General features: G+C 32.7%; 1 protein-coding gene across 1 annotated transcript in view; it reads right to left on the bottom strand.

Moving 5' to 3' along the window:
* Window positions 1–4,969: 4,969 nt before the first annotated feature.
* The window catches only part of LOC111047566 (dynein heavy chain 5, axonemal), a 145,677-nt gene continuing 124,117 nt past the window's right edge, over window positions 4,970–26,529 (bottom strand). The window contains exons 72-81 of the mRNA XM_039431399.1: window positions 25,855–26,081; window positions 25,021–25,098; window positions 22,412–22,606; window positions 21,153–21,254; window positions 20,609–20,689; window positions 20,124–20,203; window positions 15,161–15,317; window positions 14,140–14,352; window positions 12,883–13,035; window positions 4,970–7,652 (exon numbers count right to left, since the gene is read on the bottom strand). Of these exons, the coding sequence (XP_039287333.1) occupies window positions 7,266–7,652; window positions 12,883–13,035; window positions 14,140–14,352; window positions 15,161–15,317; window positions 20,124–20,203; window positions 20,609–20,689; window positions 21,153–21,254; window positions 22,412–22,606; window positions 25,021–25,098; window positions 25,855–26,081 (1,673 nt within the window). The 3' untranslated portion in view covers window positions 4,970–7,265. The remainder of the gene's footprint in view (window positions 7,653–12,882; window positions 13,036–14,139; window positions 14,353–15,160; window positions 15,318–20,123; window positions 20,204–20,608; window positions 20,690–21,152; window positions 21,255–22,411; window positions 22,607–25,020; window positions 25,099–25,854; window positions 26,082–26,529) is intronic.

Below are 26,529 nucleotides of genomic sequence, written 5' to 3'. Positions count from 1 at the left end.
CTCACTATAGCTATATGAGGACTATATGTAAGGTAGTTAGTTATAGAATCTATGTGAACTATACATGTAGTCTATAGTTTGAAGCACACATAATGACAATGTCACGTATAATGGATTACTCGATAAGCGCAGACAGCCGACAGTGGGTCTACAGTACAATGGGACTGATATCCTGCTGGAAATTGCCACTAACTAATGGTTTGTGACGCGTAGCCTGGTCCTAATACAATAGTAATGTTATCACTGAAGAGCATACTTTTCATTGAAACCTGTGGTACGGTAATTATTGTAAGTTTTCTTATCTTTTAATGAAGAACTTCTGTATGGATCATGTTGGCAGTACCGTATTGGAGAGAATCCCGAGAATTACACCTCGTATTTTGTGGAATCACTTTATGAGTATGGTAGTCCTACTGCTCTAGGTGGTTTCCGAATCACTCAACAGTTATGTAAGCAAAAAGAGAAACATTTTCAAGTACAATATTTGATCAAAAGCGCATTTTCCTTTTCTTTTCTTTTCAACAAAAATTTTCTGAAAATATCAATTTTTAAAGAAGTTATTCAATTTACCAAAAATAACTCAGCTCAAAGTTATTTGTCTCTTTTATAAGCTATTCATCTCATTTATAAGCCGCGTTTACATCAAAGCTATTAACAAAATGTTGATTTAACAGAATGTTAATAACTTAATCCTTATAGATTCTATTAGATTGAACAGAACTTTACAAACACATATGATCACCATGTATATTAACATTTTATTAATAGCTTTGGTGTAAATGCAGCTTAAGAGATAAATAACTTTGAGTTATTTTTGGTACATTGAATAACTTCCTTGAAAATTGTTATTTTCAGAAAATTTTGTTTTATTCAATCACAACATGGAGAATATATCCTCAAAATTTCATGGATTCTCTTACCGAATTTGTAATGATCTGTTCCAAAAATTTAAACTTTATGCGCTCATATCTCAAAAAGTAATGATCAGAAAAAATCCTGAGAATTTTTTTTCATTTTAATAGCTTGACAGTATACAAATTGAAAAACTTTTAAAAAAATATTAACAGTAGAAATTTTTTTCAGCCTTTGCACAGCCTTAAAGCATTGCTTACCTGAAGAGATCGTTGTCTTGAGAATTCAATTATAGGCTGTCTCAGTCCGGGCAGTTTAAACCTTACACTATTGTATTTCCGGGATTGGGATCTTGAAAGGAGGAGTGATGTTTTATTAAACATTTTGTTGAAGTATTATTTTATACATATTTTTTTTAAATTTAACCATATCCTTATCCAAAACCCTGAGGTGCGGAACAAGGGACCAATAAGGTAAGGTTTAGATAGGCTTTGTACAGTTTTCCCGTCCCAAAAATTAATATTTTTGTTTTGTATTCGTGAGCGACCACAGATAGACTTGCAAAGCGAGTAGCGCTATTTATTGTGTTGTTTATAAATTCATATTCACTCTCATCAATATTTTTGAACTAGTAATTTTTGTTTTTAATTATCTATCATCGTATTTCTAAACTTATATTCATCATCATAAATACATTTTTTAGTTTTTTTTCTGTTTAACGTTTGATCTCAATAACACCCAACATCATAATTATCATTTGCTCCTCATTTTCTTTTTATATCACAATACTAATGAGGATATTCAGTGGTGTGTAGTAATGTAGTTATATAATTATTATCATTATATAGACATACTAGCAGGAACCCGTGCTTCGCAAGGATCTATTTTCAAACTTGATAATCTGAAAACTTGACGTAATGAAATTTTAAAGAACTTAAAATAGGTCTATAACCATCCTTGGTTAATTAAGAATCTAGCCTATAAGCAAAATTTCAAGTTAATTAGTCCAGTAGTTCAGACGTGGTGATGCGTCAAACATAATTTTCCTATCCCATACGTGTATAAGCCAACTCTTTATTTTATTATAGATATGGTTAACGACTGCAAGAGATAGGAGTGTGGAACAGAATAGTTGTGAAACTATGATAGCGCCAGAAGTGTCTCAAACACAATAGTAGGTACTACATGAACTTTTGGAAAGTGATTAAAAAAAAAAGTTAAAACAACAGAACTGAAAGTTGTCAACCTTATCATTCTACCTCCATTTAGAGAGACTTTTGTTTGAGCCGAATGAAATCTTCTATCTTCTATATATATATAAAATGAATGTCTGTTTGTGTGTTTGTTCCCTATGACTTGAAAAATACTTGACATAACGGCATGAAACTTTGGGAATATGTTGTGTGAATATTGGGGATGGTTTCTGACCAGAAATTTTAATAGGGTGGCTAATAATGATTATTTATTAATGTATTTTACAGACCTATGTTTTCGAAATTGTCGATCTAGCGGCTACCGAAGAACGGAAAGATGATCGTGATTCAAGATCATATTGAGATAATATGATTCAGCATCTAAAGTTACCAGCTGTAATAAACACGCCACCCTATGATAAATTGTGTAGGCTACTGGTATTACAACGGTAGTTTGGAGTTGAAGTGTAGTTGATTGGTACCAGCTGTAGATAATGGTTCCTTAGAAGACCTATACAAATATAATTATCACTCCCCTATCATTGAGTAACCGGAAAATGTTGGGAAAAAATTATTCACCTCATGGAAGAGAGTTGTTCATATTGCATTTATTATTACTGAAGAATGTCAGAATAATTCACATTTTTTTTGAATTTAGCTTAGCTTATTTTCATCCTGAAAATCCTAAAATGGAAGATGGAAAGAATATGTAATTCCTGGTGATGATTCATCGTACATCGCATATTTCCTGGACCATCTATTGACAATCAACAACTATGAAAACATTGAACTCATCTTTGAAAAACTAATTTATGCTATCTATTTTTTTTTAATTTAACACTTTACTGTTAGATATTACTACCAATTTATTGAGACGAATATGTTTTGGGAATAATGAATGCTGCAATACTAAGCACATAAGGAAGTTCGTATTTAGATGTGAATGAAAATATTGATTGTCAGATAAATTTCATGATTCAACAAATAAAGTGAAGTGTACATTGACTTTTGGCGGTACAAAGTTCGCCAGGTAAGCTAGTTGTAAATAAAGCTTTATTATTAATAGTCAACACTGAAAAAAGACAGGCTCAATCACCAGGAATACTATAAATTCTGTGAAGGACCAGTAAGCCATTAATTTTGATTAGTTTAATCACTTACATTATGGACAATCAATACGTATGACATTTATTAGCTACAAAATAAAAGTAGAAGTAAAAATAAAAAACTTTGATTCAAGTGACCCGGACTACTACAATATGAATAACCATTTAGATCAAATAAAATATATTACTCACATCTCTCATCAACTCCTACTTCTTGTTCACAAAATATTAACACAAAAATATGAGTTATATTGAATGAACTCACGGCTAGTACTCAAGTTTGTCTTTTTCTGGCCATGCTACAAATGAATATAGGTTTATGTTTGACATCTTGTTTTTGTAATCTTGTTGTCTATTAAGAAATTTTTCAATGTGATTTTTTTGCAATAAAATTTGAAACAAAAAATTATCAACAAACTCCTAACCAAAGAAAATATCTGTGCTCTGTTGTAATCGGAATGTATGAGACTCATACAACAATGGAACAAACACGTGGCAAGCTAGCGCTTTCGATTCATGGAGAATTAAATTCGATCAGCTGATTGATAAAATTATTTTAAGCTTTCCAATGATTATAACATATTAGAATATCATGTGTCAATTATCTCAGTTCCATATGGCATTCACCTTACCATGTTCATAACCTTACTAAATATGATCCTTTTTCATCCTTTGAAACCCTTAGAGGCAAAATATCTCAAAATCCGTTCTTAGTGCACGTCTAGCATGTTTGAAGAATATTTGTGCAAAGTTTCAAGTCTGTAGGACAATTAGTTTGAGTTGTAGTGTGATTTTACATCAAAATTTTCGAAAAATGCCCTCTCCTGGACCCCTCTGTGCTCCTGATCGAAATTTTTCTGCATAGATCTAATTTTTTTTCGTAGCTGAACAAAAAAGTTCCTCATGACTTTGCTGTGCAATGAGCGGTTAAAAAGTACAAAATTTTGGGGGGGCCCCAGCTCCCTCAGGGGGGCAAATTTCTGAAAATCCTTTCTTAGTGGATGTTTTCAGGCTACCATAAACAATTGTGCAAAATTTCAAGTTTTTTGGCTCAGTAGTTTGGGCTGTGGTGTGATTTCAGTCTGTCGGGGCTTAGCCTTTTATAAGTATAGAGATTATATCCATTGCATCACTAAAAAGAGTGAAAGCATTGGGCCAATATTAAAAAATTGAAGAGCGACTTGATTAGCTGAATTAATAATTCACATTTTATAAGTAGCCTAATATTTGCATGATTGGATCTTTTTCTTTCTGATCGTAGTGAATAGTGTCATTTATCCAGACTAGAATTGCTGAGGGTTTCAACTCAATTGAAAAATGTCTAAAAACTACACTTGCATTGAAACACCTCGTGTTTAGTTTTTTTCAAAATTAATAGTAATTGAAACTGAATAGCGATTTGGTTTCGTGGTTGCACTGATAAGCTATCGATGAGCTCTATGCGCCTGCTACAACCTTTGTGAGGGTGGAGAACTCCTCTGAATACCATTTATGATTTTAAAAATAGTCACTTCTCGGTGGTTCGGAAACCACCTGAAGCTGTAGGTCCACTTATCTCTCATTATCATGATTATCCGTCTCATTATCCATGCACAAGCCTGGAGCTTGTGCCTATATAGGCATCATCCTCAGAAAAAAAAACAATGAGAAGTTTTAGTATAAAACTGCTAGTTTTGATTGACCTCTTCTGATCTGTTTCGATGCTTCTTTGATTTATAGTAGAATTGATGCAATGCTATCAAGAAACAAGAACCAATCATCCATTCATTCTAAAAAATCCTAGAAAATTGTTGAGGATTTGAAAGAAAAACTATTATATTTGAAAAATAAACTTTTATTCAACTTACACTCTACAACAATTATACATGGAAGTATGAAAGTCACAACAATATATTGTCAACATTTTACACAGAAAAACTGTATAAAAGATGAACAAACATTTAAGAGCTATGCAAATTTTGTTGTAAAACAGCAACAACTTGAGGAATAATGAAATCGAAGTCTACGTGAATTTGGATTCTATATTTATGAATAGATATCCAATGAGGAACAAAAATTCAACAGGTTATTCAACAACATACTAGTTTATTTTTTCAAATGATAAATTTCCAGTGAGTTCGAATTATTTTAATTAACTTGAAAAAGTACAGATTTAATGAAAAGTAAAATTTGTAGTAGAACTTAGATGACATAGTCATACTATTTATAATAGGAGAAATATACGAATATGTTGTATATTCAAGTGAACCTATTTTACTCCTACCTCAACCGCATTACCCATCTGCCTGAATTCCAAGTCGACACATACTTTGCTATCCATCCAATCTTTTTATTTATTTTTTCCACTGATATAGGAAATAATGAGGTTCACCAATTCATGAATCATAAATTTAATCAATATTGAATTCCATTTCTATTTGATTAATTTAAGTCGAATACAATTTTCAACTCATCTTAACCAGTTTCCAGAAAGAAATCGCATATCAATAACAAATCACATTCGTGCTTATGAAAGTACTGCGCAGTATACTGGTCAACTCATATAATGCTGACCATACAACAATGTTGAAAAAATGACCAATTTATAGATTCCTAAAGTATAATGACTAGAAAATTGCTTACTCTAGATCACAGCATCCATCATAAGTTGAGATGTATGAGCAAAAAATAAATTTATAGTATTTCTTCAACTATACAACAATATAAGGTTGAAATTATTATCCACTAGAATAGAAAGAATAGAAGTGATAACTATTTGCTTGGGTACCGAAATTAAGATTTGAATACTTTTACTAGAGATATTAGTTGTAATGAAAACTGAATCAACTGGAATATAAATTGAATTTTGTTCTAGTGCAAGTATTTTAACTGTACAACTGTTGAAATAACATTGAAATTTCATAAATGTATCGAATAAATATAGTATTTGATTTTCTAATGAATGTCGACTAATTATTTTATTGTCATCCACTGACATGAAACCAAGAAAAAACTAATTTTTGATGGAAAAACTGTGAATGATACAAAAATTCCATTTTTTAAATTGAGTCTCAAAATATCATACACAGTTTTTCCTATTCAGTAGCCTACCGTAACAAAAAACAGTAACGTAACAATATTTTTAACAGCTCCAAAAAATGATCTACCAGGGTCATTTCTTTTTCAACCTCCAATATCATAGGACACAGACAAGCGGCATGGGGGCGATTTTCACATTGCTGAATAGCTTGTCATCCCCACCAAAATCCCTGTCATCGGAACAGCCAGATTATCAATTGTTGTCGAGTTAGGCCCCATAAACATGGCCGCCTCACTTGAGTCTACCGCCATGTGCTAGTTACATAGCGTTACTTGGTTTCGCAAGCAAAAGGCAATAGTTCAGCATAAATCTAACAAAGAATGATTCAAGTTTACGTAGGAAACGTGATGAGTGATGATATTGTGCGTGACGTCAGTTAAAATGACTTCCGGAATCGACATGATTCGGTCTCAGCAACCAAACAGCTTCTCCAGCAAATCAAATCGGATATTTTCGATCACTCACCATACAAACTAGACTTGGCTACAATCAACGTATACCTTTCCCCCAAACTCAAGACATGCCTTTGATGGTAAAGCTTCCAAACTAACGACGAGCTCCGTATCAACGTTGTAGCCCACTTAAACTAATCAGATGGTAGCATCTTATGAAGAGGATTTTGGTAGGCTGGTCCATTGGTTTAAGAAATTCCTCAACCTTCACGGCAATCATGTTGATAAAAATCAGTATAACTTCTAGTAGAAAAATTCTTCTTCTATTATTGAAAAATTATTATTAAAATGTTCGTCTTTTATTTATGACCAATCAGTGGATGAAAAAAATGTCCCTCCTAGTTGATGTATATAGGCTGTAGAATAAATCTGACTGAAATAATTCACAACTTCTATAAATATGTATTTCTTACATCAACATCAGTTGATGTTTATATTTCTATTTTATGAGTTTCACATCATCTATGAAAATATTTCTCTTTCTACATAATACCTAAAAGTTGATATTTCTATAATATTGTTTTAAAACATTTTTAAAAACCATTCATCTTTCTATCTATATTTCATCGGGAAACTGAAGCATCTACTTGATATCGCAGAGAAGCGCGACTCCTCTCAACGTCCAGTGCCTCGGGTTGTTCTCCGTCTCGAAATCGATCGAACCGACGTACTTCTGATCGGTGCGCTGCGGCTTACGATAGATGGGACACTCGTACAGCTTGGGGTCTTTGCCCAGCGTGGTATTAATCGCGTAGATGTAGATAACGGGCATCTGCTCGTAGAGCACTTTCGGCTTGCTCTCGGTGAGTTTGCCGGAGCGTCGATCCAGGCTGGCGCCCTCCAGGAACAGGCCGTGCACATAGACTCCCTCTGGCGGCGAATCACTCAACTCCTCTTTGCTGTGCCGTGTGATCAGGTTTTGCAGCACCACCGAGTCCAACGCCCAGCCTTTGTGCGCTCGAGTCACTTCCTGCATCACACACACAATGTGAGCAGATCAGCACCCAAGATATTCCTCCAGTGTACACTACTGATTATCATCTCCAAGAATCCGTGCTTGTGCGAGTGTATTGAAATGATTGTACGTGTAGTAAGAGTAGTCTATTCTATGAGCTTTGATAGTAGCATCTAAGAGTAGTAAGAAATGATAGTAAGAGTTGTCTTATAATTGTGCTCTACTGATTACTCAACGGTTATTGATTGTCCTTTGATTGTGTACAATTACCAAAACGAAACTTACTAAGACTGTGCACTACTTGTCTTCATCAATGATTTATTAATGTGCTTCATTCACATCTATTTTTCGCTTAGTCACGTTTTCGCTTTGCTAGCTGTGCCAATTCTATCTATTCATTTGAAATGTATTATTCATTTCTATGATTATGTATGTATATTTCAATTTTTGTATTATTAATTTGAAATATTTTCTAGTGATTTTGAATTTTGGCAAAACAAAGTTTACTATTATAAATTGCCAGTTTTCATGTGCTCTTGCCAATTCCTAAATTTGACAGTGTGAGCATATTTTCACTGGAAATGTTTCAAGAATTGTGTACTCCTGATTCCAATCACCAATGAATCGAATTTTATACATGAACTTTATGGGATACTGTCTCCTTCATGTGATACTGTGCTCTTTGCACCAGACACTTAATTTGCTTATTAATAAAGGCTATATCAATTTCTAATTTGTTGATATATTTATGTTTTGTGTGCTTGTTTTTCTGACGAACCAATTGCTACAATGTAAGCTTAATGGTAATAAAGACCATTTATTCATTTTAATGATATCTGCTTGTGCAGGTGAAACTATGTGGTAACGAGCACTGGAAACATTTTTTAAATTGTGCACTAATGATAGATGTTACAAATGTGTGCGCACTAAAAAGATTATCAGGAATTTGTGCTTGGGCATAAATCGACTGAAACCTGTAGCCTTTGTGCGCTTGTATCACGTCCTGTAGGCCTATCTCAAAAACATGTGTACAGTAAGCAGATTTTAACAGAAAATATTTCTGAACTGTGCACTATTATCGACAAAAACATGCTTAAATATATACTATATCGACATGCTTAAATATATTATGGACAAAAACTCATAAGCCGCCTAACACAGATAGAGTCATTATTAAAACAGACTGGAAAAAGGTGAGGAACTAGTCACAATTTGAATAGAGTCATTGAACAAAACAACGTTGATAATGCAACAGATATTTTCATTGAATCGGTACAAAACATAATTGCTGAGAAATCACATGAAGTAAAAGTTTCATCTAGAAATACTCAACTCAAACCATGAATAACTGCTGGACTGGTAATTTTTTTCGACATCGTGATAAACTCAGAAAAAAACTCAATAGACAACCTTAGACAAACTATATCCTTATAAATGAGTTTACTCAATATATTGCTACATTCAGCAATCAAGCGAGCCAAGTATAACTATTACAAAAACAAAGTTGAAGAAGCGACTGGTAACCCTAGAAAATTTTGGTCGGTCATAAACGAAATCTCAGGTCGTATAGATAATAGTAAATCATTCCCCGTTAGTGCATTCTCCCGCCCTGGTGAAGTCATCGACTCTCAAAAAACTAAAGAAATTGCCAACCAATTTAATCAATATTTTGCCACAGTTGGGACAAACCTAGCGAATTCTATAATAACCCAGGGTGCACCAGTAGTGAGAGATGAAGAACATGCTGTAGACTCTGTATTTCAGCTGCAACCGGTCTCAAGGCAGGAATTGGAGGAGGTGGTCAAGAGTTTGAAAGGGCGATCAGCTCCAGGTTGTGATGGAATCCCTACTAGAGTGATTAAAAACAATATTGACATATTAATACATCCTATCCTACATATAGTCAATTTAAGCATTCTGGTTGGACACTTTCCCTGCGCTCTCAAAACAGCCAGAGTAATACCTATTTATAAATCAGGCCCCAAAGGCATATTCTCCAATTACAGACCTATTTCTTTGTTGGCAACATTATCTAAAATAATCGAAAAGTGTATAAAAATACAACTGACTAAGTATTTAAACAAGTACAATCTCATCTCCAACTCACAGTATGGTTTTCAAAAGTCCAAAAATACATCTGATACTCTTTTCAATAAGTCTAGGGCTATCTCAAGTAGTATTAAATTAAGAAGAAAAGTGCTGATAACCTTTTTGGACTTGGCAAAAGCCTTTGATACAGTTGACAGGAGAATTCTAATAAAGAAACTTGAATCATTGGGGATAAAAAATATCTCTCTCCGATGGTTTAAGAGTTACTTTCACAATCGAAAGCAATCAGTATGTATGAATGGTGAAAATAGTGATAAAGAGAATGTTGAGTATGGGGTAGTCCAGGGGAGCATCCTTGGGCCACTTCTATTCCTAATCTTTATCAAAAATCTGTCAAAATTAGTAGTTGAAGGTGAGTTGTATCTGTTTGCTGATGACACAGCACTAGTGTCTACTGGGAGCACTTGGGAGAAGGCCTACATGAGTGCTTCAATTGATTTGTCAAAAATGAAGAACTGGTTTGATCACAATAGCCTTACAGTAAATGTGGAAAAAACGAAGTTTATGCCAATAGTTAAAAGAAATCAAGCTGATCCAGGCTCACTAACACTAACGATGCATTCTTGTAATAATCCCAGGTTTGCTGGATGTAATAATTGTAGTATGATTGAGCGCGTTGATCATTAAAAATACCTGGGCGTTGTCTTGGATTCCAAGATGAGTTGGGTACAACATGTTCAGTGTGCTAAGAATAGGCTCAGAAAGCTGCTTCACGCATTTTCAGAGCTGAGTAATGTTCTGAGTGTGGATCAGTGCAAAGTAGTTTACTTTGCCTATGTCCAATCTATAATACTATATGGAATTCCAGCTTGGGGAGGGGCTTCCTCCTCAGTCATTGAGCCTCTTGCAGTCACCCAAAGATCAATTATAAGAACAATTTTAAAGAGAGACTTTAGATACCCAACAATACAATTGTTTATCGAATTTCCCGTACTGAATGTTAGACAACTTTTTATTAAATCTTTGTTGATCCACATCAGAAAATACAAAACGAAACTTCTGGGAGTAACAGTTAACCATAGCTACTCAACTCGTCACAGATCCAATTACAACTTTGAGATACCTCAGCTGACTCACGGCTCTGAATTGACAAATCCTTCACACCTGGCCCATATCTTGTACAGAAATGTGCCAGGGGTGATTAGTGAAGCAGAGGCGTTTAGTTTGGTAGTGTTTAGGAAGAGGGTGGACAGGTGGCTGTACCAGATTGGTTGGGAAGCTTCAGAAGAGCTACTCCAATCTCGTTATGCTTGGTGACCAGGTTTCCAGACAATTCATTGGTATTTATTTTATCATTGATATTACCGGTTTTACTGTTCTGCCTGTCTGGTTTATGTTTTTTTCATTCTCTCTTCTGAGAATTTCTGGAGTCCCTGCCACTGCGGTCTTCAATAATATATTGTTTTTTTTAATGCTTCTATTAATCATTCAATGTATCAAGTATACTTATTCCTACATTAAAATATACATCAGCACAATGTATTATCTATTTTATAATCAAAATATTAATAATAGATCTACATTTTAGTGTATTATCTATTTTTACTTCTATGAGCAGATTAAGTTTATGTATAAAGTGGAACTCCAACCCCCCCTACACACAGATGGATAGTCTAGTAGGGGATTCCAAAATATGTTGTATATCGTATTTCATATTCGTGTATTATGTTTTTTGGAAATAAATTGAAATTGAATTGAAATTAAAATTGATTTCCCTCATTCAAGATTTGTGCTTGAAAGGAATAAATTACATGTTTGACAGCATTAGCATTGAAATGATTACAAATCAACATAAATTGAGCATAACATCTGATTTCTTCAAGCTTTTGAGCTTGTGTGAGTATACTGCATTGACTATAAAATCACCCTAGATTTTTGCACTACCATGGCTTACTTTAGATAAAGGCTGGAGCGCACAACTTGGCAACGTGCAGTCAAGCTCAGCTTCAGGCCGAGCCAATTGAATTCACTTGGGTGGACTCCCGATTAACTACCAGCTTTATACCCTTTATCAAATACCAATACTGAGAAATTCAATTCAATGATAGTAAAAAAATATATAATATTAACTGATGGACTAATTTAACTTTACTTTAAATCTATCTACAGTAGGCTATGACACTACTGATATTTCTCTTCAATTAATGAAAACCTTTCACAATTATGCACATTGATACTTCTCATTTAGGATTTGAGATCTAATTGAGTTTACACTGTAAGAGTGAGAAGTTGTGAGATCATTTTTGTATTAGTATTTCATAAAATGATTTGCGCTTTCCTGTGAATTGTGGAAGTTCAACATAATGTTGAATTATTACTGGAATCTTACACAGTGATATACTTGATAATCCTTCTTATCAAGGAGTTGTGCATGTGCATGAATCAAATGAAATAATGCTCAATTTTTGAATTATTACAACTCCGTCCTGTTCCCAAACAAAAAAATTTGGAACACATTGCCAAATTCTCTGTCAACATTCAGGAATTGTGTAACAATATTGCAGTTGCAGAGTTTAGTTCTCATAAACCCCAAAAAAATGTTTGAAACCAGAAAAACTACCAGATTGTACGATGAGCATGGTGCAATAATTGTGTTCTCCCTCTAAATTAAAGCAGCTTTAAAATATTTCTTAAAGCAGATTTTTCTGTAGATTGTGAAGATTACTTGTAGACAGATTCAATATGTCAAACTGCTTCATAAGTGTTTAAAGTCAGGTTTTGTTTTGTTGAAAAAGCATTATGCAAGGTATATTGTTGCAATGCGATTAAACCTACTTCAATGTACCACATATATGTGTTTCTGTCCATTCATTTGGAAACGGCAAATAGTGGAATGGGTTTTTGGAGAGGAGTCAAGGGATGAAGTAATAACAATGCGATGCATTGAAATAAGTATTTCTTCAAGTGTTTTTAACAAGTGAGGAGTCGAGTCTGACAGGTGCTTCTAAGTTTGGCAATTGAGAGAACAGAAAAGTAGAAGTGATTGACTTCAAGGACTGAAAGATTTCACTTCAGAAGAAGTACAATTTAGAGAAAAAGAATAGTAGAGTTTGAAACACATTGAAGCTATTTACAGTTGATAAATACTTCAATTATTACATTCTTGATAAATGATTAATTTGTCAATCGTACTCACTTGTCTCATAGCGGTTAAAAAGCCTTGAGGATTGAAAAAGCCAGTCATCCAAAAGACGTTTGGTCGTCCATTTTGAACCCATCTGCGGAATTGGCTGTCTCGTTCGAGCAGTTCTGTGTACCAGAAACCAAGAGTGGCTGACTCCCACGAAACCTAGAATCGAATTGAATGAATAATGTAATGACTGGATTCTCCATGCAGGATAGTAGCCTTTGACTTGTTTGAAGTGTTTTTGACTTGCTCTGTAACTTAAGCTCCTTGCAGAATATTATGGTAGATTTGTTATTCTTAGCAATAAATATTATCTGATTTGATATACCTGGAAGAAACAAATTATATCAAGTCATCATATCAGTACTCATCTCTAAATACTGTTTGTTAATAAATATTAAAAACACACCATACTCTCGTAGTAGGCTACTATTTGTATATTTCATACCATAAAAAATAATATTATATTAAAATTATTAATCGATTCATTCCTATACATATATTCCAATTGATCCACCATACTACTCAAGACAGAATGAAAAACAATTAGTAATGTCAAGAAGAATGACACTTTTGGAGACATATAAATTGAAATTGAGAAGAAAAGAATAAAAAAGATTTTTCATTAAGAAATTGTAATGACTTTTTATTGACTGACCCTGAATAAACATCTAATTGAATTGACAACTTTTTGATGATAATTTGAATAACTTGATCAAATTCGTATGCTTAAAACGCTTGTCAAAAAGAAACTACAAACTTAAAACCTGTTGCATGTTACCTGTTGAATATATTGTAAAATAAAATATTATATATTGTTAAATGAAAATAAAAATCATTGGCAGAAGACCAATTTTTCTAAAAATCATGGAATCATTTGACTCTTCATTGGTATATTTTGAATAAAACAATCAGGTTTGTTGGTAGTGAAAGTTTGTTCTAACTCTTCAAACCGATCGCAGGCTACCCATAACTATATAAATGCTTAATGAAAAGAAACATTTCAAAACAACTGGAGGCTTTACCCAATTCCCATAAAATTTTCAATTTGATATCTCACCTACAATATTGTCAGATAGGGATTTATATAGTGGGGTCAGACAAGCAGTGAATTGTTGCAGATTTTTGCAGTAGAATATAGCAATAAAATGGGGCAAATAAAATATAATTTTATTGGTAGAGGTGGTAAATCCACTGCGAAAATCTGCGATAGTTTACTGTCACTCTGGCTCTACTTCAAGACTTGTTAATGATTATCCAAAATACCTTTTGCCATCGATCTGGTATACGAGCATCGTACATGGCATCCAGCGAGTCTCTCAGTCCCTGACTCATGACGATTGTGCCATCGATGGCCAGCTTCAAGTCCACCAAAGTCGATTGAACTGTTTTTATGACGCGCTGTATCCTGTCAATTTCCTGACGCAGGAAAATATTCATTGGTAACAATGCGCCCATTCTATGTAATGCCTCTCGTACCTGCAACCGAAATAGATCCATTCATTGAAAGAAAAATATTATTATCAACCGATGTTTACAAAACAAAACTTAAAAATATCAAATGACGAGAAATACCTTGACACAGGAAAACTAAACTGATGACAATAATTAATACAAACAAAAAAGATTTCAAATACTACATTTAGCACATGATGAGGATACAAAATCAAAAAATAGTAAACATAGAAAAACCACTTAGATTACTAAGAAACTCGAAATGAATAATTAATTATTAGTTGTAAATTGGTATACCGGTAACTAGATTGATGTTAATCAGCAATACATACAGCAATTCTTGGAAACATCATTTTAAAAAGAAATAATAGAAAAATTTGAATTACAAAGAACTTACAAAAGTTTTTGTTGTATACATGTATGATCTTTTTGTCTTATTGATAAATACTTTTAAGAGATTAAAATTGAAAACTCAATACTCATTTCAACGAGTCCTCTACAGTTGTGTAAGATGGATTTACATTGTTTTGGATGAGAGTATTTCACTGAAAGAAAATGCCACATTTTCTGAGGATGAGTTGTGGGCCTATATCCAATTGGTGAGAGGGGAGAGATAGTATAACAGGATGAGATGAGATAATGGGAAGAGATGAGTGAACCTATTGTTTTAGGTGAGTTGCGAACCACCGTAAAAAAATGTGCTGTGGAACTTGCAGATCAGATGATGTAATAATGTAATACGAAGCTAAATATTCAAAAATAGGTATACCAAACAAAATTTTCAGCTTCAAATTAAATCCATAATAAAACAAAATCAGGCGCAACTTCTTACCTCGAAGCTATTATACTGCTTGGGCAACTTTTCAAGCATGTCCTCAGCCAAACTGTAGACGACTGATTCACGTGATTCGCCTCCCCCACTACCTCCTTCCTTGGGCTGCACACTCAGGATTGTGTCCAGTATGCCTTTAGCCGTATTTATCTGGTATCTGATGAGAAATTAATTTTTTTCAAAACATGTGATCATACACGAAATTAAACACAATGTCACTCAATGAAGAAATGAGAATGAATACGTTATTTGGTTACAAACGATTATAGATACTACATGTCAAAGGATTGAAGATTGCAATTAAAAGAAAAATTGTGGGATTTATTAGTCTTTTTATATTTTAACGAAAACCGAAATTACATTATTAAGATTGAAATATACAGTTTTATTTTTGCGACATCCACATTCATAAATTCAGACAAAAATTAAACGGTGTTTTTTTCAATTATGGATAAATTCACAATATCTACTCTCACTCAACAAATTTTAACATTATTGATGCTTGAAGATGTTATTAAATATTAATAGAAAAATGAATGAGTCATAATGGCTATTTTTTATTTATATCTCCTGTTAACAGTGTTTTTATAGATATTTTGTTTTTGTATGTTTCACTTGTATTATCTATATTTGATATTTGGATATTGTAAATTGTATTTACTTTCTTTGTATGTATTTACATGTTACTGTTATTTTTATTGTAAATTGGTGTTGCACTGTTGAAAGTTGAATAAATAAATCAATATAATATTAGAATTTGTTTAAAATAGCAATTCAAGATCAAGAGCGAATCATGAAAGAGAAATGAAGATGAAGGGTGAAACAAGGACTCACTTACATCAAACCATAATAAAAATAGTAATTGAGTGAAACCTCTGAGGGCCATATGCCGCATTTACATCCAACACTAATTTACGATTACATGTAGGTATGGTCGCATTAAATATAACGTGCTTAATTCGGGTTTAAACCATAAAAATAAGATAAATTAATATATATTCACAATACAATTTCCAAATTGATAAAATAACAGTCAAACCGTTTAGAGATCTACGTTTTATGATCTCGTTTGATTATCGTTTTATTTCTATTCAAATTACAAATCATATATGAATATGATTGGGAAAGAACAACAGGCTTGGCCCAAGACTATTCTATTCCCAAATTTTGATAATATGTCCAGAAAATAGGTCATGTTTAAATGATGAAAGTAATTCAGAAAATTACTTTGATAAATTATAATTTTATGTGAAGCAATGTGCAAAATTATGCAAAATGTGGTGTTCATGGTGCATGTAGATTATGATTTGAAAGCTCACGTGATGTCAGCATTAGCATGCAATCCGAACACCTCGGGAGTATCAGTCGCTGGAAGTTGATTTACATAGTCCACATAGCCCTAAAACATTCATATTTATAATCAATGGGAAAATTGTAAACTGAAAGGTAATCACAGTAGTAGGAAAATGAATACTTTTTATCTCAATCACATTACCTCAACGAATTGGTTAACTTCTCTAGTAGTATATTTGAAACCAGTAGAATAATTATTATTTTAATGTATAAGCGGGTTTAATTCAACTTGTAGTTTTAATTGCAGAATGAACTTCAAACTCTCCTGATTTATAGTAGGCCTAAAGTTGAATGAATTAAATCCTCAAGAATAAACAAACTCTTGATTTAGTTTAAAATTTATGTATGGGAATTGTTGAAAATAATGAATATTATAATACACTACCTGGAGATTTTTTGTGATAGGAACTTTGTAGCCTTTATAAAATTCAAATCCAGGCCTCAATAAGACATCGCAAAACCATACCTGGAAACATTATAAAGGAATTCATTATAATATTTTTTTACAGGTAAATTGCAGCATAATTACAGGATGATTACAAATTCTTGACACATAGTTTTCAAAAATAAACCCATTGAACAAGATTTTTAATGAGAATTGAATAACTAGTTTCGAAATTTTAAAATTCATCACCAGCGAGTTGAAATTCAAAACAGGGAAAGGGAAATAGCTACAAATGCTAGAGATAGAGTAGCACAAGATGGTAAGGTTTTTAGTATTTATCATCAAAATATTCAGTATCTTCGCAACAAAATTGACAGATTAGAAGTATTTCTTAAACAGGAGGATCCTGACATGTTATTTTCACAGAGCATGGCTTAAAAATAAGGAAATAAATCAAGTTAGGATTCCAGGCTATTCACTGAGATCAGAATTTTGTAGAATAGCTCATAGAAGTGGTGGTGTATGTATATTCACTAGCAATGCTAAGATACCCAAACTTATGAACTGGATTTTGTTAAGAGATTTTCTGTTGAGATGGATTTAGAGGTGACGGGACTAAGGTTAAAAATTGACATTTGTAACTTTTTCAATAAGTATTATCAACAGGTTGCATATAATCTCCAAAAGTCACTGAACACTAATACTTATAATACAACTACATTAATGCTGAGCCAATTGAAAAGGTATTTAAATTTCATCCATTATCAAGAGATGAGTTGTCAAGAATAATAAAAAATTTGAATAACAAAAAAACAGTAGGATTGGATGGGGTCTCAAGCAAAATTTTAAAAGAATGTGAAAATGAATTACTGGACCTTTATTGCATCTCCTTAATACTTCACTAGAGCAGGGTATTTTCCCTGATGATCTGAAACAAGGAAAAATTTGCCAATTTTCAAGAGCGGTGATTCTGAAAGAGTTGAAAATTATAGACCCATTAGTATTCTAAATGTAATAAGTAAAATTTTTGAAAGAGTAGTTTTAAATAGGCTATTGATGCACCTGGAAGAAATTAATTTCATATGTGATGAACAGCATGGGTTCCAGAAAGGGAAATCTACTAAGACTGCAATAGTATCCCTTGTTGAAAGACTAATAGATATACTAGATTCAGGTGAGAAGGCAGCCGCAATATTTCTTGATTTATCCAAAGCTTTTGATTGTATGAACCATAGAATATTATTGGAAATACTAAAAACTGTAGGTGTGAATGGTATAGAACTAAAATGGTTTGAATCATATCTCATAGGTAGAAACCAGTGTGTTGAGCTTACCAAGGTGGATGGGAATGAAATAGTAAAAATTAAATCTCAAAAACTGGAGGTCCAGGCTGGAGTACCTCAAGGCTCAATTCTGGGTCCCTTACTGTTTCTGTTGTATGTGAACCAATTACCAAAAGAGTTAAAAGATCACAGAGCTCTGTTGTTTGCTGATGACACATCGCTTATCTTTAACAATTATTTATTAGATAGTCTAGAATAAATGCTTTTACTGGAGTACAGTCAATTGTCCAATTCTTGAAGCAAAGGCAATAACAATAAATAGTAAGAAATGTCAATTCCTACAATTCAAAAGTAAATATAATTCAGTAGAGGATAGAGAAATAAATGTGTTTGTAGAGGAAAATGAATTAGACCAAGAAGAGAAAGTAGCATTCTTGGGAATTTTATTGGACAGGAAATTAACATGGCATCCTTACATTGAGAGGATATGTAATAAGATATCATCTGGGGTATTTGTCCTGCGGCAGCTTGCTAGGCTGAATGATAAAAAACTACTGTTAACTGCTTACCATGGACTTATACTATCTCATATTAGGTATGCTATTTTAGTATGGGGTAATTCATCTCAACAAAATATGGACAGGGTGTTTAAGATTCAAAAGAAGGCACTCAGATGTATAGAGAAAGTGAATAGGTTAGAGTCTTGTAGGCCTTTATTTAAAAAGCTTGGTCTATTAACTGTGCCATCTTTATATGTATATGAAGTTGTAATGCATGTGAAAACGAGTTGTGTGATCCAGAATTCAGATGTTCATGAGTATAATACGCGAAACAGAGCAGATTATCATATAATGGGTCACAATAGTAGGTTATTTGAACAAAAACCAGATTATTTTATAACAAGCTACCTCAAATCTTGAAAAGTAATGATGATTTGAAGATTTTCAAAAAACAAATTAAAAAATATTTAGTTGATAGAGCTTTTTATAGTGTACAAGAATTCCTTTCAAACCTAAACTAGGTTGAACTACTTAGTGTTAGAATTATTATGTAATAACATGACTTGTCTTATACTCCATGACTGAAGTCTTTAGGACGTAATCTTAAAAAAAAAATAATAAAAATAAAAAAATAAATTCAGACAAAAATTAAACGGTGTTTTTCAATTATAGATAAATTCACAATGTCTACTCTCACTCAACAAATTTTGACATTATTGATGCTTAAAGATGTTATTAAATATTAATAGAAAAATGAATGAGTCATAATGGCTATTTTTTATTTATAGCTCCTGTTAACAGTGTTTTTATAGATATTTTGTTTTTGTATGTTTCGCTTGTATTATCTATATTTGATATTTGGATATTGTAAATTGTATTTACTTTCTTTGTATGTAATTACATGTTACTGTTATTTTTATTGTAAATTGGTGTTGCACTGTTGAAAGTTGAATAAATAAATCAATATAATATTAGAATTTGTTTAAAATAGCAATTCAAGATCAAGAGCGAATCATAAAAGAGAAATGAAGATGAAGGGTGAAACAAGGACTGTAAACATACATCAAACCATAAGAAAAATAGCAATTGAGTGAAACCTCTGAGGGCCATATGCCGCATATATTCACAATACAATTTCCAAATTGATAAAATAACAGTCAAACCGTTTAGAGATCAACGTTTTATGATCTCGTTTGATTATCGTTTTATTTCTATTCAAATTACAAATCATATATGAATATGATTGGGAAAGAACAACAGGCTTGGCCCAAGACTATTCTATTCCCAAATTTTGATAATATGTCCAGAAAATAGGTCATGTTTATAATGATGAAAGTAATTCAGAAAATTGCTTTGTAAATTATAATTTTATGTGAAGCAATGTGCAGAATTATGCAAATGTGGTGTTCATGGTGCATGTAGTTTATGATTTGAAAGCTCACGTGATGTCAGCATTAGCATGCAATCCAAACACCTCGGGAGTATCAGTCGCTGGAAGCTGATTTACATAGTCCACATAGCCCTAAAACATTCATATTTATAATCAATGGGAAAATTGTAAACTGAAAGGTAATCACAGTAGTAGGAAAATGAATACTTTTTATCTCAATCACATTACCTCAACGAATTGGTTAACTTCTCTAGTAGTATATTTGAAACCAGTAGAATAATTATTATTTTAATGTATAAGCGGGTTTAATTCAACTTGTAGTTTTAATTGTAGAATGTACTTCAAACTCTCATTACAGTTATTGCTGACTGAAGTATGTATTGGAGAAAACTGGTTCGAATTCATATTTTTATAATCCTGATTTATAGTAGGCATAATGTTTAATGAATTAAATCCTCAAGAATAAACAAACTCTTGATTGACTTTAAAATTTACGTATGGGAATTGTTGAAAATAATGAATATTATAATACAGTACCTGGAGATTTTTTGTGATAGGAACTTTGTAGCCTTTATAAAATTCAAATCCAGGCCTCAATAAGACATCACAAAACCATACCTGGAAACATTATAAAGGAATTCATTATAATAATTTTTTACAGGTAAATTATAGGATAATCACAAATTCTTGACACATAGTTTTCAAAAATAAATCCATTAAACAGGATTTTTAATGAGAATTGAATAATTAGTTCTGAAATTTAAAAATTCATCACCAGCCAAAATAGTGCGTGGGTATAACTAACAGGTCTCTTATAAAACAACAGTAAGTTGTAGTGACACCCCTTAATCAATAGAAATAGATTGTTTTCTTGTGTTGCTAAAAATTCCTGAACAGTCTAAAAACCTCATTATTCTAACCACAATAATTGGGAAATTTGAATGTTTGCAAATCAAATTTTCAAGAGTTTTCAATGATAGTAGAAAATGCAGTTTCCAATAATTCATAAACTGGTTCTGGAGAGGCAAGCTCATGATTAAATTACAGAACAATAATTGAATCAAGTAATAAATTCACTAACGTGTGTGAATGTGATGAGGAGTCTCTTGTCGAAATCGTCAGTTACTCTTCCCCCGTACTGCACCTCACCAAGCATGTAGCAAACAGTAGGCCATGAGACACCCTGAAATTTTAGGAAAATGTAATAATAATTACCAAATTGCAACATTTAAGAGCATCATTAAAATGGCATTGATATGCACAAAATGTGAGAATCGGTTCATGTTGATATTCTCAATTATTTTTCAAATTAAACTATCTTCCGAGTACCACACACACAGACCTGAAACCATTGTTTTTTATTTTAGAAGAATATAACTGACGGTTCCAGGACTATCGATAGAGTGCAAAAATAGCTAATGACTATAATAATAGCTATTTTTGTGATATCATTTGAATTTTTTCAATAGGGCTAGTCTAATAGTAATAGTTCAATATTAGTACCCTTTCTCTGGTTCCTTTTAAACAAGACTAGATTCGGCCTATCGCATATATATCAAGTATCACAAAGAATACTAGTATTTCTATTTTATCAAATTTCATTTACAGTTGCACAATAGCATCGCGATCTAACTTGGTATGCATACATTTTTTGAAGTAGGAATGAGGCAACAGGAAAGGTTCTTTTTCTCTCACAATCATTGATTTTTAAAACACAAACAGATATAAATTACATTTTTATGGAAAAATTAGCATCCGCAAAGAGAGAATCTGAGCGCGGATGCGAGTTGTGCTATTTCATAAAACTAAAATACAATATTATTACAAATTTAATTAGAAATTTGTAAACTAAAATGAAAGTAGAAGAAGCAAAAAGAAACAGTATTACATTGACAATCCTCTTAAAAAAATTCACTTAGCCTAACATTCAATCAAAAAGCTAAAACTGTATACGAAACAAAAAATAAACATTACATTGACATCCTTTAAATATATAAAAAATCACTTGATAATATTAACAATTCAAACATCAAAAACACCCCTTAAATTACAATTGTTACATTAATTAATAATCAATATTTGAATTGCATACTTCAATCAATAGTTTAAATATCAATAATTTAGACAAACAAATGGAGCACGACCAAAATATGAATAACAGAAGAAACCTATTGAAAAATTGCTCCAGGTACAGTAATTTGTGCATTAATTATCAAGTGAGAGTTGATTTAAAATGTGGTTGCCAGAATAAAATGTTATATTGAGCTATAAGAGATTCAAAGAATATCTAGAAAGATAACTCGTTGTAAATCCAAGTTTGTTTTATCTGGTCGAACATACCTTTTTCGGATCCATATCATCAAGATGGTTCTGAATGAACTGCACGCTGGCAGCAAAGTCAGCCTGGTTGAACTCGTAGGGAATGTTCCATCCCAGAGGTCCGAACTTGCGTCTCTCCTGGACGACTGTGTGAAGGAACGCCACTGCATACAACAGTGGCGGCCATTGCTGCTGCGATGAATAGTCCAATGTATCCTGGCACACCCAATAAATCAGATCAAGTTTTATTCAATGATAGCACTGTCATTTTAATTTAATAAAACTATTTTAAATATAAAAAAAACATTAATAGGTAATTGAATGCAGTACTGTCTGTACTGTATATTACATTGTAATTAATGTTCTACTTACATTAATAATTGAACATAACATGTATAATTACAGGTTTATATTGAATCGCATGAAATGAATAGGTATTTTATTATCAAACGATCTTCAAAAATATTATTTTGTATTTGTCTTGTTGGAAAGTAGTTTCCGAAACTTCTGTGAGTAAAACATTTGTATTGAATGAAAAAGACTAAGAAATTGTCAAAAAACCACTGATTTATTGATAATTAGAAAGACCGGTTTCGGTTATTACACCATTGTCAATCTCTGATAAACTAAAACTAAATACAAGAGCAGCAGAATTTATACTAGTAGGCGAGTACTGCTATTGGTCGAGGGCATGAACGCCTGCCATTGGCCTAGCTAGACAGTCTCCTCCCCCTCAACGGTGTGACAAAATGGCGGCTTAAGCAACAGAATCGCCATGATAATAAAATTCACTTTGGGTACAAAATAAGAACCAAGAAAACAAGTGTGAAAGATAATAAAACAAATATGTAAATGGAGAAACTATTGACTAATGTATGCTTACAATTTTATGATAAAACTAAATTCGTAGTGTTGTACTGGTTGAAATGAATCTGGTCATTTAAACTATACTGGGAATTTTCCTTAATTACTCTTGTTATTTCTAAAGCCTCTAGAATATTCAAAGATCTGCCTTTGTTATTAACATGCAGAAACTCAACATTCTCCTTAACTGTGAACTTGTGATTATTTGTTATCAAATGTTCTGCAAAGTTAGATTCCCCATTTTGTTTATTCCAATCTCTGATGTGTTCTTTAATTCTACTTTTGAACAAAGAGAGGGGTTGGCAATGGGGTCACCTCTCTCACCACTCCTAGCTGAATTATTTATGGATAAGTTAGAAAGTAGAATCATTGAAAATAGTCATTTCAAAGATAAAATTGTTTACTGGTTTCGATATGTTGATGATATTATTTGCTTATGGAAAGGAAGTAACAGACAACTAGACAATTTTCTTTCCTATCTGAATGGATTACATCAGAGTATAAAATTTACTGTAGAGGTAGAACAGGATTGTGTATTGAATTTTCTAGATTTAAGAATAGATCATAGCACTGGTTTTCACAAGTTCTCTATTTTCAGAAAACCAACCCATACTGATGTTATCATTCCTCTTCATTCTTGTCATCCTATTTCTCACAAACTTGCTGCTTTCAATAGTATGGTCTATAGAGCACTAACAATACCTATGAGCCATCATGATTTTGATATTGAGATCACTAAAATTAAACAGATAGCTGTCACAAATGGGTATGAAGAAAGTATGGTGGACAGATTATTGAGTAAAATTAATAGAAAAATTTCAATCAATTCTAGCTTTGTAGGCTCAAACTGTGAGGAGAAGACTTGGATAACAATCCCATACTTAGGCCGTGTATCTGATAAAATAGGTAGGGAATTGAAGAGGAATGGATTTCATGTTGCTTTCAAGACCAAACCGATTTTAAATAGTCTATTTAGCTGGAGTAAAGACAAAATTGATATTTGGAATAAAAGCGGGGTGTACAAACTTAAATGTGATGATTGTAATGCTTGTTACGTGGGTCAGACTGGTAGAAGTTTCAAAAGTAGAATTGAAGAACACATCAGAGATTGGAATAAACAAAATGGGGAATCTAACTTTGCAGAACATTTGATAACAAATAATCACAAGTTCACAGTTAAGGAGAATGTTGAGTTTCTGCATGTTAATAACAAAGGCAGATCTTTGAATATTCTAGAGGCTTTAGAAATAACAAGAGTAATTAAGGAAAATTCCCAGTATAGTTTAAATGACCAGATTCATTTCAACCAGTACAACACTACGAATTTAGTTTTATCATAAAATTGTAAGCATACATTAGTCAATAGTTTCTCCATTTACATATTTGTTTTATTATCTTTCACACTTGTTTTCTTGGTTCTTATTTTGTACTCAAAGTAAATTTATTATCATGGCGATTCTGTTGCTTAAGCCGCCATTTTGTCACACCGTTGAGGGGGAGGAGACTGTCTAGCTAGGCCAATGGCAGGCGTTCATGCCCTCGACCAATAGCAGTACTCGCCTACTAGTATAAATTCTGCTGCTCTTGTATTTAGTTTTAGTTTATCAGAGATTGACAATGGTGTAATAACCGAAACCGGTCTTTCTAATTATCAATAAATCAGTGGTTTTTTGACAATTTCTTAGTCTTTTTCATTCAATATGAATAATTACCACAATATCAACTTCTCAACTACACAAAAAGTGAAACATCTTTATAGTTCTCACCTGATTAATACTCTGGTAGGTTCTCTTCATGCTTGCTCTTATGCCTTGAGGAGGTTCATTGGTGAATTTTATAGCCATCTGCGAAGACAAATAATATAATGATTATTCTCAAGGTTTTTGAAAAATGTAAAATTGATGGGAAGAGACATCACAAATGGATTGAGATCTATACTTTCATGAATATTTAGATGCACTTTCAACTATATACCTTATAATTTTATAAATAACACCACCACTTTCTATTTAGCCAATTCCGACAGTTTAGAATGAATCTCACATTATGTATCATAAATTGATCCACTCGTAGACTAGTTGTCTTCATTCTAACGAATGAAATTACTCTAATCGCCACACTGATATTTTACACTTGTCTAGTTGTCTTACTTTGAAATTTACAGAACTATGTACTGCAACCGTGCTAATATCAATATCTTTATTTATAACTTCGTTGATCGTTTCCTTACCCGAAAAGGAGAGTTTCATTTCATAATTTCATCCATTTAATTGTTTAACATGAAATGCATAAAACAGCAGATCATACCATGTAGCCAATTGTTTCTCATAGTCTTATTGTTCTTTTTTGTGTTCTAATTGAATTTCGCCCTTGCATTCACTTATTTTTTTCAATACCATAATACACAATTGAAAAAAATGATTCGGGGGAGGAACAACAGCCACAGCCCAAAACACTCCCTTCCCTGAATATACTGATTCAAAAAGTAAATATTAAAAATTAGGAAACATATACAAATAGGATACTTTTCACAACTAATTATACCGGACACTCTTGAGCATTTTTAGAAATTGGCTTGTGCAAGAGTGCGATGGCCTGACCTGAAGCAATCCGATGGGGAACTGCTGATGCACCTCGGTGGTCATCCAGAGGCGGAAACTGTCCTCGACCTTGTCGGTGTCCAGAAGGGCGTCCATGGCCTCGTTGCAGAAGGGCAGCGAGAGGTGGATGTTCTGCAGCAGCACCCATCCCCCATTCAACATGGCGTCGTTGATCAGGCGGCGAGCGTGCAGCTCTTGGCCCTGGCCCATTGACACCGATCTCAAGCCTGCAGACAATACAAAATAACTCACCATTCATCCATTTTATCCAACTGATTCATTCAATTTGATTTAACAATTTTATTCGTTTAAACAAGTTGGATGAACTACTTCCTTCATACATTTCTTTCTTCACTTATGCATAAGTTCATCCTTCCCTTATTCATTAATTAATTCCATATTAAAAAACTTGAAAGCTTATAACTGTCACTTGACAAAAAAAATTACTCAACAGTAAACGTTATACGAGACAAAATTACATGCGGTTTGTTTCAAAACAAAGGTGAGCGACCATGCATGAGAAGATTTGGGCTAAATTTCATGTTGAATAAAATTATTAATCACTTTGATCATTGACACCGATCTCAAGCCTGCAGACAATACAAAATAACTCACCATTCATCCATTTTATCCAACTGATTCATTCAATTTGATTTAACAATTTTATTCGTTTAA

The sequence above is a fragment of the Nilaparvata lugens genome, chromosome 6 (assembly GCF_014356525.2).
Source record: "Nilaparvata lugens isolate BPH chromosome 6, ASM1435652v1, whole genome shotgun sequence".
Classification (NCBI taxonomy): Eukaryota; Metazoa; Arthropoda; class Insecta; order Hemiptera; family Delphacidae; genus Nilaparvata; species Nilaparvata lugens.
The sequence above is the reverse complement of the archived record's forward strand: the minus strand, read 5'-3'. Positions and strand labels throughout refer to the sequence as shown.